Here is a 12,402-nt window from a genome sequence, read left to right on the forward strand (position 1 = left end):
GCAAAAAAAGACGCTTCTAACAAGCATAGACACTGCAATAGAGAGTACTCAACTTTGAGTTACCCTTACCCGAAACTCCATTTTTAAAATTTCACTTTTATGTACATATTCCTTGGTTAACGAACATATCAACGAATATAGTATTAAAGTAATACCATTATTCAAGAATTATTCATTGAATTTATATATTTTAGATATCAGTTATTAAATTAACGCGGTTGTCATCAACAGTTTGGATCTTTTTGATCCAAATATTTAAGTATAATAAATAGATTTTTTTTCTACCCATCGCTATTATAATTCTTTAAAATATATATTGAATATAATATGCAAGTACATCAAGTTAGTTTAGAACTTTAATGTGATTTCGTAGATGAGTGTTTGTAATTATAAATGGTAAAAGTCGCAGGCAGTAATCCAGAGCAAATGTCGAATTTAAACCGGCGACGGCGTGAGAGATCAACTTGATCAAGAACTGAAACTTGGGAAAGAAAGCTTGGGATAAGAGTAACTGATACAGCCTGCTCAAATAATTAAATTTGTAATTATTGTTGAAAGGATCGATTGCTAAGACTACGTCGTAGACTAAATAAATAAAGTTAGATTGAATATTTTGTTGTTGTCGGGCTTTGGTTATTCGTTCATAAATTTTGTTGAAACGATTGAAAGATACATGCAGTTGATATTTCAATTGAACAATTAAATTATATTCAAAACAAGTTGCAAGAATGCAATTTATTGTACTTAAAATCCGTTTGTTGAGTTTAAATACAAAAAAAACATGTTTTCATTTTGAATCAAGATTGCAAACACTGTAATTAAAACTAAGAATGATTTTAGAATTCTTTTTATATTTTAAGATAATTGCAAGAAATTATCAAGTTGATCCAGACCTATAAAATTTGACTTCACTTTTTTTTTTGTTATTTTTTACTGTTTTCAAGAATGTTTTTAATATTTTTAAGGTATTCCCTATAGTGTAATTTTAAACGCAAAAATGTAAATGTATTTTCAACTTAAAAACACAATTTAAAACGGTACTTAATTATTTTTAAGAACTTAATTTATATTTACAAAAAATGTTTAATCTAAGAAATATTTTAAAAACAATTTTTATTTAACTATATCAACAATAAAGCAAGAAGAAACTGAAATTTAAATACATTATATATTTAAATATTGATATAAATAAATTGTGTTTAATATATTATACGCATTACATGAGTGAAGCTTTATACCCAAAACGAGAACATAATCATAGCAAAGGCTATGACGAAATTCTGAATCGCGTATTTGCTTACAAACAAATTCAACTTCTTATTGTGTCTGTCTGAGTGTATGTATTTTGGGGGGCGGAGAAATGACAGAAAAGCCGTTGTGTCCCCCATTTTTGTGCCACTTTGTTGCTTTGTGCAGTCGCCTTTCATTTGATTTCATTTTTTTCCTTTCATAGCTTATGCAGGGCGCTCACACAATAAACTTGGTTTCTTGTAAAGTTTAGTGAAATAGAAAAACGCCAAAGCAGCCAGCCAATGTGCATAAATAAGAAACACAAAAACGGAATTTGCCAATAACACCAAAACTGTACAAAAGAGCTGAAAAAGTGGGCCCAATTTTCTCGGGCCACCCCTTGCGGTTATTTTTGCGTGGAAAAAAAAAGACAAGGAGATTCGACATTGAAACCATTTCAGTTGTTGTATAATGTTTCTTTCTTTTTTTACAGGGTTTTCGGTTTTTGTCCATAATCAAAGCATTAAAACAAATGCCTGAGCTCAGACAGACACTCGCCGTATTATCGCAATCCCGCAATCCTTGACAGGACATCCGCGGACCTCAATTGGTGCCCCGACAACAGCGATTGGCAACATCAAAGTCTGGCTTTTAAATTTATGTGCGCCCTTTGTTTTGTTTGTGTATTCAGTTTTGTGTTACAGGTGATTGCATTTGCTTCTATTTTTGTTTTTGCTTTTGCTTTCGCCTTAGCTTCTTCTTCTGCCTTGGCTGTTTGTTTAGGCCATAACATTTCGACTTGTGGCAGGGGGGTGAATGGGTGTGTCCTGAAAGGGCTTCAGAGGGAAGGGGAAGGATTTTGCAACGGAAATAATTTTTGTTTGGTAGGTTGAATTTGAAAGCAAATATTTATGGCCAATAATATGTCTAATGGCCAACGAGAGCCATAATTTAAAGCAATCGATAATAATCATTGGAGACTGTTATAAAGAAACCAATATTTTTGTCGATTAAAATAATATTGGTAAGTAAGAAATCTACCAAACTTCCAACTAATGGGGTCGATTTCTTTAGTCAATTTCTTTAGAATAGCAAAAAAAAGATACTTCCAGGTCACTTTAACACCTTACTCCCACCATTCAGGGAAGACAATAAATTGCATGTGTTTGTATTGCAGCTGTGCTGCTAGCCATTACGTATACGCCCAGTTGCAGTTCAAAAAGTTAACTTGATTGATGCGAAAAACCTTCGCCAAATGTCAATCCAACATAATTGAGTCTCGTGCACCTTTAAAAAAAACAAGTGGTGGAAAGGGGACAAGCAAAAAGCGTGATATGCAACCGTGTGTTGGGGAGTGAAGCGGATAAATACGACAAAGTCAACGTCATGGCAACTGTCAGATTCGCCACATTAACAACGTCACATGTGGGACAGGGACAGTTGCAGCTTAAAGTCGCTCGATTACGGCTCCAACGAACACCACCTTGCAGTGCCAACAACAAACAACATTAATAAAAGCAACAGCCCGCAGACCAACCAGACGAGATGCATAAACTCTTGGCTGAGTTTCGAGTTGCACGAACTGTTTATGGACCATCGCATAACAGATTGATGCTAATCATCCTCCGATACACTCTGTTCTATTCGAAATTAATGACCGCAAGTAAATGCTTTTGACTGCAGCCCCAAGACGATCAGGTCAAGGAATTGTAGTCGAAGCCATTAAAGAAGAAATCAAGTAGCCAAGTATCAACCAAAAGACATTTCAAGTGTGTGAGGCGAAAATATATAAATCTCTATCTTTGTATTGGTGCCACACTCTTTTCTTTTGTGTGTGTTTGTGTGTCTGTGTGTGCAGATGGTATAAAGTAACATGAGAACATCAGCTGCAGTTGGTCAGGTGCGTTCGTTAAATTGTATAAACCCCAGCCCAGTTGTTGCTTCTGACCAGCAAACACTTCACCTGCATCTGTTTATGACCTACACCAAGAGAGTTCAACTCGGCTTATAACGCCTCGCCTTGTGACGTCGTCAGATGCTGGAGAGAATGTTGCTGCTGAGAATGTCTCTCTTGAGCTCTCCATTTGAGGGGAAATTGAGCACAACTTTGTGCAATTTCCGTGAATTTCCTTATTGCCACTGAAAATAAAGGGATATTTTTGGGGAAAATTTCCTTTACTCTAGAAAAATTACAAAGTTATACTTTTACATTAAATAATAACATCAATTCCTAAGTACTTACTTAAAATGTTTTAATCAAAATTAAATAATACATTTAGGTGAAGTAATATACTATATGTAAATAAAATAATGAGGCAATCTGTGTAATTAAACATAAATAAAATAATTTAATTTCGATTTTTAGTTTTCTAATATTTGCATTAACATTTCAAAACAAGAGCTCAGGTCCAAAGTGATGATAAAATAGAAAGATTTTTATATGATTATCACAATGTGAGGGAATAATTCTCTAAAAATATATCTCTGAGTCTTCATTTTCTCATGCTATGCTTCGACATTGAGCGCATGTGCGTATATTTTATGCTGAGAGCAGGAAATACAATTCCGAACCACATCGAGACAGCGGGCCAAATGGGGCTTTAGAGCAATCGGTACCGGGTACAGAATAAGACAGAGAGCAGAGCGACTGAGAGAACACAAGCGTGTCGTCGACTCTCTCGTTTAAATGGCATGTCGTCCTCTGACGAGACCTTAAACAAACTAAACCGTTGAGTAAAATAACCCAAAAAGAATGCAAAGCCGAGGCTCATGGATTTCTTAGCGTGTGGAAATTGAAGTTGGTAAATACAACGCGAACCGGGCAACAGTAACAGCAGAAGCAGCAGCAGCAGCGACTGCTGACTTAGCTCTGGCACACATATGCCTCATGGCACGTACTCACACACACACGCACACTCATACTCTAGCTCAGACAAGCATACAAACACACACACACACAGACGTAGACTTGCTGAGACTGAGTCTGCATGCCAAAAAGTATGCAACGTTTAGTAGTCTTGGCGTATTGTGTGTTTACCTTTGAGTCGCTCACTCGCTGAAACTTCAATGCACCTGCCACCCAGCCGGCTCCTCTCGAACTCTGACAATCTAAGCAGTTTACTGTGTCAATATGTTGCGCTGACAGAAGCAGCAGCACCAGCAGCGGCAGCAGCAACTCTCGACTTGTGCCAGTTGCCCCAATCCCTTGGAACGGAGCCCCGGCCCAACTGAGTTCAACTAGCGCATCCATAACTTATGCATGCAAATTTCTCTCGTTGTTGACTTCGAAAAGGTAAGAGACAAAAGCCACAACAAAAACAAAAAACAAAAAAATTAAAAGCAAAAAAAAACTGTTCAAATTTGTGCAAAATGCGGTTATTGCAGCGATTATTTTAATGGCTCTTCTCAGTTACTGTCACAGTTGGAACTTAACGTGCTCAGAGATAGCTTCACTTTATTTTCAATGCAGACATAGTTAACACCTCAAAGTTTTTAAAGAATAAAGAACTTGAACCTTACTCAATTCGATTTCAAACTTTCACCAATAATAATATGGGAATGTGAATGTAAACATTATAGATATTCGTGCAAGGATATTAACCATGCTTTTAACTTTGCTGTGATAATCGATCCATAGTTTACATGCTGCTTATTTACAGCTAATAAGTAAATAAATAGTTCGACCTTATTGCGTCAAACATTATTTCCACTAAATTAAGCACAGACCTATTGAAAATGTTGCGAAATACAGAATGATAAATATAAAGCAGAGTACGCGGGAAGGGAAACCCACGAAATTTTGACATACGACTCCATAACTCACATAAAGTTTGTGAGCAATTCCCTTGCATATTTTTGCAGTTTACTTTTCTTTTTTTTTAATTTAAGCTAAATATTGCAATGACATTTGAGGCGACAGAACAACGCACAGCTGCAGTTTCGGATGCCACGCCCACGCGCCCTTCCATAACGTCGCCATTCAGAAGGCAGCGCGTGGCTGCTGCTTATATTTTATTTGTTGGCAAAAATTGCATTCATGAATAATTCAGCGAAGTGAAAAATTTGCGTTTGCTCTGCCTCATTTTTGTCGTTGTTGTTGTTGTTCTTGTTGTGCTGTTGGCATTTTTCGGGTATTTTTGTAACAACAAAATATGAATGAGAAAAAAAACTATAAGATGGAAATTATTTTTACTTTTGTGTGTAACAACAAGAACAACAAAAACTGTTGGTAGCTGTCAAACATGTTTTGTAATGTGTGGCGGTTATCAGCATTTTGGGTTAATATTTAATGTAAATGACAGGCATGGTGGCCATTGCTGCGGTCGCCTTGATGATGCTCCTCCATCCAAGCGCCAACACCAAGCACCGTGCACTCCAGCCAGCACCCCAAGCCAGCATTCGAGAGAAGAGCACGGCACAGCACAGAGCAGAGCGCAGAGGGAGTAGCTCGCTATGTAAATGTGTTTGCCCGGAAACGGAAACTGTTTATGTAGATCGAATATGCAATGAACACTTTTGCATGTTTCTGCTTGTAAATCTTTACTGAATTTATGCTGCTGTTTTTGTCCACTCAGCGGTGTTTGAAATGCACTCGGAGCTAACCAAAGACCATTATAAAAATTACAATTGTAAAAATATTCAGACTCGAGTCTACAATAACTTTGCAACATTCAGCCATGCCAATGCCAATGGCAGTGAATATGCAATGTGCTGTTTCTTCTCCTTCTCTACGTCTGGGTGCTGTGAAGTTGTGGAAACTTAAAATTGAGGCACACGGTTAAGAAGTCAATTTTATCCTTGTTTAAACCTATTATTTAACTTGAATTTTATTACGAATTCTCGAAAGTTTACGTATAGGAGAAATCATTCGACATAATGTATTGAAAGCGAGCTTTTTCTTCAGGAGTCAGTGCATAGAAAAGGCGACTTGAGTGGTCCAGTTCCTTTTCATTATGATAGGGTGGCCATAAAGTCGTATACGCGACAGTTCTATAAATAGAAATTGAATTTTATGCGTGTATTGTATTTTCATTAACATTTTACCATACCGCACAAAATAACATGCCTCTCTGGCCGTTGACTGATTATCGATTATGTTCCTTATCTCATGGGAAAACTGTTGATCATATCGTTTAATACTATCAGAGTAACGCTCTTGGCATATCATCTGGCTAAAATGATATGGTTGTTAATAATTCATGGGTAGGGTCTAGAATACTTACAATGGTACTTTGAATTTGGAATAAGTTGGATCTTGGCTAATATCATCATAAAATTCCTTTTCTTTCCGCTTTGTGAAATCAATTGTTTCATATTCATCATAGAAGCGATCAACATGTTGCGAATCCAAACTATGGCGATTAGTGTAGAACCAAAAGCTTAATGTTATAATCAATTGGCGGCACGTCAACTTTTGAGCCTTTCGATGAAAGATAGCGCTTATAACTCGGATTGGAGCGAACGGTCTTTGTCCGAAGAAAACGAGAATGACGAGACATGGTTTAAACAAAAGTAACAACAGAAACACAATAAAATGGAATGACTAGCTCAACTCCAACTGAAAACACAAACTGACTATTTATTAAATTGTTTTTAAACAAATGAATAAATGACGGAAATTAAAAAGGTATTTCCTTGTAAATATTGAAGCTTAAAGAGCATTTGCCCTCAAGACAATATCACCTGTTGGGCAAATAATTTCCATATTATTTAAAAGCCCGGAGTCAATGTGCATCCCGCAAAAGTTATAAATATTTCATGAATCTTAAGTAGCCTAGAACAACAAGTCCTCGATATTAATATATGCGATTCATTTTACCATCTGCTGGCAAAATCAATAAACTACAGTAAACCATAATGAAATTATCAACTATGTATCATATACACGAACCCACATTGACTTGCGGCCTTACTTTCATTCCCATAACCCTTTCGCGTTTCTCCTTTCGCAAGCCTACGCAAAAGTCTGCGCTGTAAGCGCTCCTTTCAGGCTCGACATTCTCCGTAAAAATATGCAAAATATTTTAACCGAAAACCTTTCAAAAGATTGCAGAGAGACGCTTTTGGGTGTGCGTGCGCGTATGTAAGTGCTGTCTGTGTATTTGCGTGTGCATACACGGCGTATGTGTAATATTATTAAGCAGACAAATATCTGACTCTTAGCAAAGACTTACCAAAGAAACCAGCGCTGGCAAATAGTTGAGCATCAATTCAACATTTAATGATATACTTTACTTAAAGTTCATTTCACTTTGTTTAAAAACTAAAAAAGTTTAATTTGGGATTCTAAGTGCTGGAAATATATTATGTATCGGTTTATTTAAATTATATATTCATCTTTTTTTAGAGAATGTTTCAAGCACTTAAAGTTCCAAGTTTGTTGTTAAGAATATTCCTGCACTATCGAAATAATCGTTTATTTATAAAATTCTTATCACAGTCTGCTTTGGTCTTAGATGTAGCATTATTTCATAATTTAATTTTGCACCCTATTCCAAGTTTTCTATATTTTCTATTTGACTTTAGCCAAAGAAATGCTCTAAGAGCTTTGGCACTGTACCCCTTGGCCTAGTCTTGCCCTTACTGCTTCCACTAAGCGCAGCAGAATTTATGGTTTTAATCTTTTGGCTTCAAATTTTTTGCCTGCCAACAGAAATGCCTGCAACAGAGCTGCGCTGAGCTGTCTCTCTCCCTCTTTCTCTCTGTCTCTGCAACTCTCTCTTGCTCATGCTTTTTCTCTCTGGCCAAGTCAATGCCAAATACAACTAACCCGGCCTACAACATGAGCCAAGAAGATTTTATGGCTCAAGGACGTGGCGCTTGTTCGCACACTTCAAGGATACAGCCCAGGCCAGCCCGCCTGACTGCATCACTGTGACTGTGACTGTGTGGATTTGGATTTGTGTGTTTTCATTATAAATGAGTAGTCCACTCCTGCTCCTGCTCCTATTTCGCATGGAATGGAGGCGTTAACCGAGGGGCGTTCCCTGGCGAACATTCCATAGGAAAAAAATTGCGTAAAAAACACAAGAGTCAAGCGAGAGAGACCAGCAAATAAATCAAATTAAATGAAATGAAATAGTTGAGGATTTCGGCTGCTGACAATGGAATCCCACTGCCATATTTAGGTTGCCAGTTGCCTAGTCCACATTTCCGTACCAAATACCCCGCAATGAATAACAAATAAAACCAAGTCGAGCAAGTGGAGGAGAGGCTGTAGAAGAAATAGAAATAGAGCCTGCCGGCTCTGGCAGGGCGACAGCTGAAAATGAAAGCAACATCGAAAACAACGTGCAGAGAGACAACACCAACAGCGTCAACACACACACACACACACACAGAAAATTGTCCCCAGACATTGTTGTCATCTTGTCTGTTTATTCCCGCCGACCTAACGCGACTCGTGGCATAGGTCATTCCGTGTGTCCTTGCCAAATCAGGCGTAAAGCAGCGTACGGCTTACGGCGTACGGTGTACTGAGAATGTCCTTGGCTGCCATACGCATGGCAAGTGTGTTAAAGTATAATGGTGACTGTTTCTTCCCCTCGTCAACTCATCACTTTCTATATAGGACACCATTTGCCGTTCCGCCAATGGGGTCAATTCATGGGGCTTCAGCTGAGTGTATTAAATACATCTGAATAACTATTGAAAGCATGTTCAGCCAAATACCAAACACTGCAGAGGTCAAGGAGTCAGCGGAAAAAACGACCGTGTGGTTATTGAGTGATTGTGGTTCGGTTATTTGTGGTCAAATTGAGAGCTCAGCTATTAAATAATGTACAAATTAATTTGAATAAAATATGAAAAGTAAATAATATAAATTCGCATTACATTACAATACAATTCGCATTACAATACAAAATTTGTTTAAATATATTTTTATATAAAATAAATATTTTTTCTATTAAAACATAACTGTAATTAATTTTAATTAAATTCAACTATTCAACAATTAAAAATTTTCTTTTGACAATGAAATGCTTAAAGTATATTGCCGCTCATCTGCAAAGACTTATAATTTACAAGGATATTTTTCGCAAATTATTTATTAGTAAGCTATCAATTTATGCTTTTCAGAAACAACACGTATATTTCACTGATGTCTTTTTCCTGAAAGAATTTTGCAATTAAAGATTGTTTTCAGTTATCTAAATAGGTTCAAAAGTTTTAGTTTGATTCGCCGAATCTCATCACAAACTAAAAGCCAAAAAAGTGCGTACAATATTAGGTAGAGGAGAGATAATATTATGAAAAACCTTGCTTAAAAAACTATATTTTATGAGAGCATACAGATTAAGAAGATTTTAAATAAGCAACGTACAAATCTATAAATTATTAATTACAAAATTATGAAATTAATATATATATTAATATATACATATATGTGTACTAGCACCTCCAAATTAGAGTCCCATGATGTTATACAAAATAGAATTGGGTTACTTAAGGTGTTTTGCGTATTTAAACCTGCAGAAAATATATGTGACATGGAGAAGATCTCCAACCCATTCAATATATTATATATATATGTTATATATTCGTGATCAGCACCGTGATCGTAACTATACAACATTTAGAAGTTATTTAAGAAATGCTTTTGGCTAACTATCTGGTAGATATACCATAGTATGAACGTAGTATAATATTGATATTCCAAAATTCAGTAATATTAATTTGTTATATTTTAAGAATAATACCGCATTGTTTTGCTCTTATTTAAGTATCTGACAATCAAGAACTGCAGACTGCAGCTTTCTTAGATATTTTATGTGATGCATAATCATTAATTTGATAACGCTGTTGTTGGAAAATCGAGCGAATGAAGCAACTTGTGCGTTTTATTAGCAAAGAAGAAGAATATAGTAATTGCCATTAACGCGTATTAGCCTCAATCCAACAGTGATGTTCTAATAAAAACCACTTGAGTACTCATATGTGTGCAATTTTAATATGATAGCATGCACATGGCAAATTGCATTACCGATTTTCTGCCACTGCTCACACTGACAATTGCAATAAATAGTATCATGAGATAGCATAAATATTGACTAGGACATGGGGACGGCAGCCCAAATAAGCCATAGTGTGCCAGCGTTGGACATGTGGCACACTTGCACTTATGCGCGCTTGTGAGTATGTGAGTGTGTGAGTGTAACTCTGCGCCAATCGACCAGCACTTCATATCCTGTAGTTGCACAAACAGCAACAAAAACTAGCAACGACATATCCTGGCACAGATAGTTGCCCTCTCAGGCTGCAAAAAGCGACGATAAAACGAAGAAGCAAGAATAAAACAACACTCAAAATACACTGTCGAATATTAAACAAAATGGCAATTTTGTGTAGCTGTTGCTGTTGCTGCTGTACTTGTATGTCGAGGTAGCGAGTGTGTCGAGGTATCGGCAGTGGGTAAATTTGGCAACGTCAATTTTAATGGCAAACGAGACCGCAACTGCCCATCAAGAGGACATGCCACAAGCACTTGGCACAACAGTTGCCGTGACTGCTGAAAATCAAATCAAATTGCACACTCAAGTTGCAAGCTGCACTTGCAAACGGTGCGGCGCTGCGCTGGTATCGCGAGAAATCAAAATCAAAATCGAAATCAGGAATCATGTTCAAAAAATACAACAAAAAAAAGAAATACCAGAGCAGAAAGTACAAAGGAAAACAGGAGAAAATGAGGAAAATGCTGGTAGACAAGCTGCAGGTGCCGTTGGGCAAAGGACGATGACGACGACAACAAGGACGAAGAAAGGACTTGAACGAGCGACGAAAAACGGAAATAAAATCAAGCAAATTGAATGCGATGAGTTGAACGTGGGAATACGTGCCAACAGCTATAACAACAACAACTTCAATAACAACAGCAACAGCAAAAGACGTCCAAAAAAACACTCGAGATCAACAGTAATTGCTGCTGACAAATCTACAGCTGGTGGCCAAACAGATACATATAAAAATACTGCTACAGATACAGATACAGATACAGATACTAGATACGAGCACACGCACGGCCATAACAAACCGAAATGTCAAGACTCGACGACAGTTACCATTTCCATTGGAGCCGCCGCCTCCGCTAAAACATTTCAGCCGGACAGGACAGAACAATTCGCAATTGTCGGACTGTCGTTGCCGCGTTCACATTTGGAATCTATTTGTGGGTCCGCCTCGAAAAGCTTGTTGTCGCATTTTAGGCACTTCCGCTGCCACTCACGAATGTCTATTGCCATACATCAGCGTCAGAGCTCAGTGTTGGACAAATTAGAAATGCTTTGAGTTGGAGTTTGGGGGTCTTTTCGAGGAGCTTTCCCTACCCGTCAAATGATAGTGCCACAGCCATGTGACTGTGTGCGTGTGAGTGTGTGTGTTAATGTCATGCTTTTCGGAACATTCTGATTTGTTTACTCTTTCAATTGAACTCGCGGTGCAAGTGGCGACCATTTCAATTACACCAGCCTACAAAATGTGTTCTCATTTAAAGCGAGTGAAAAGATCAAGGCCTTCAAATAGTGAAACATTCGATTACTTCTTTGATTTCTGCCTATTTATTCATATTTACCTCTCAACTTTAGTCCCGCACGCATTTAGATACTTCAAACATGTTTGCTTCTATTTTGAGATGCTTTTCCTAGAATATTGTGTTTTCGTGGTATTTTGTTACTCAGTGTCAGTTCAATAGCCGTAAATAGACGAAACGTGCGTGAAACTGGGCAATAGATAACTGTGGAACACCAGATGGAGTACATTTTCGTAAATTTTCGGCTGAAATTGCCGACTGCATAATGAGAGGCTCTGTGATTATTTATGGTTTAAAGAGTTGCTCCCCGAATTGGCTGGCCCCGTATAGCTCACAGTTCACGGTTCAATGGCCATAAACATGTCCTGTGTCAGCTGAGACGTGATTTCTTGCAGACTCTGGCCAAATAGATGCGCCTGGCCGGCAATACAGCTGAGAGATACGTGACAGCGGCCCCAATGAAGGACCGAAAATGTTCCCGACTATTGCTATATTAAGCCATGGCAATGGCATCTTTTCTTCACTTGATGGCCGCCGCAACGCACTTTCTGGTTACTCAAAGTTGCCTGCCCAATGGACTGAAATGACGATGTCGATGCCGATGACGATTATTGTGACTTTTACGGCAATTTGTCTGCGGGTGCAGT

The 12,402-nt window shown here is 37.6% G+C and overlaps 1 protein-coding gene across 1 annotated transcript; it reads right to left on the minus strand.

Annotated features, from left to right (window-relative positions):
- Positions 1 to 6,019: 6,019 nt before the first annotated feature.
- On the minus strand, positions 6,020 to 8,734 carry LOC117574727 (uncharacterized). Its single transcript, XM_034258657.2, has 4 exons — positions 8,693 to 8,734; positions 6,453 to 6,772; positions 6,279 to 6,401; positions 6,020 to 6,219 (listed from the first exon to the last, which is right to left on the minus strand). Exons 1-4 carry the CDS (start codon positions 8,732 to 8,734, stop codon positions 6,078 to 6,080), a joined length of 627 nt encoding a protein of 208 aa, XP_034114548.2. The 3' UTR covers positions 6,020 to 6,077.
- Positions 8,735 to 12,402: the final 3,668 nt, after the last annotated feature.

The sequence above is a fragment of the Drosophila albomicans genome, chromosome 2R (genome assembly GCF_009650485.2).
Source record: "Drosophila albomicans strain 15112-1751.03 chromosome 2R, ASM965048v2, whole genome shotgun sequence".
NCBI classification, from domain to species: Eukaryota; Metazoa; Arthropoda; class Insecta; order Diptera; family Drosophilidae; genus Drosophila; species Drosophila albomicans.

Excerpts from the sequence above, each read along its gene's own strand:
- LOC117574727 (XM_034258657.2), bottom strand. The coding sequence starts at position 8,734 with ATGCGTATGGCAGCCAAGGACATTCTCAGTACACCGTACGCC. Across the intron at positions 6,773-8,692 it reads TTCTCAGTACACCGTACGCC|TCATTCCATTTTATTGTGTT; the intron begins GTAAGCCGTACG and ends GAGTTGAGCTAG. Across the intron at positions 6,402-6,452 it reads TCCAAATTCAAAGTACCATT|CCAGATGATATGCCAAGAGC; the intron begins GTAAGTATTCTA and ends ATATCATTTTAG.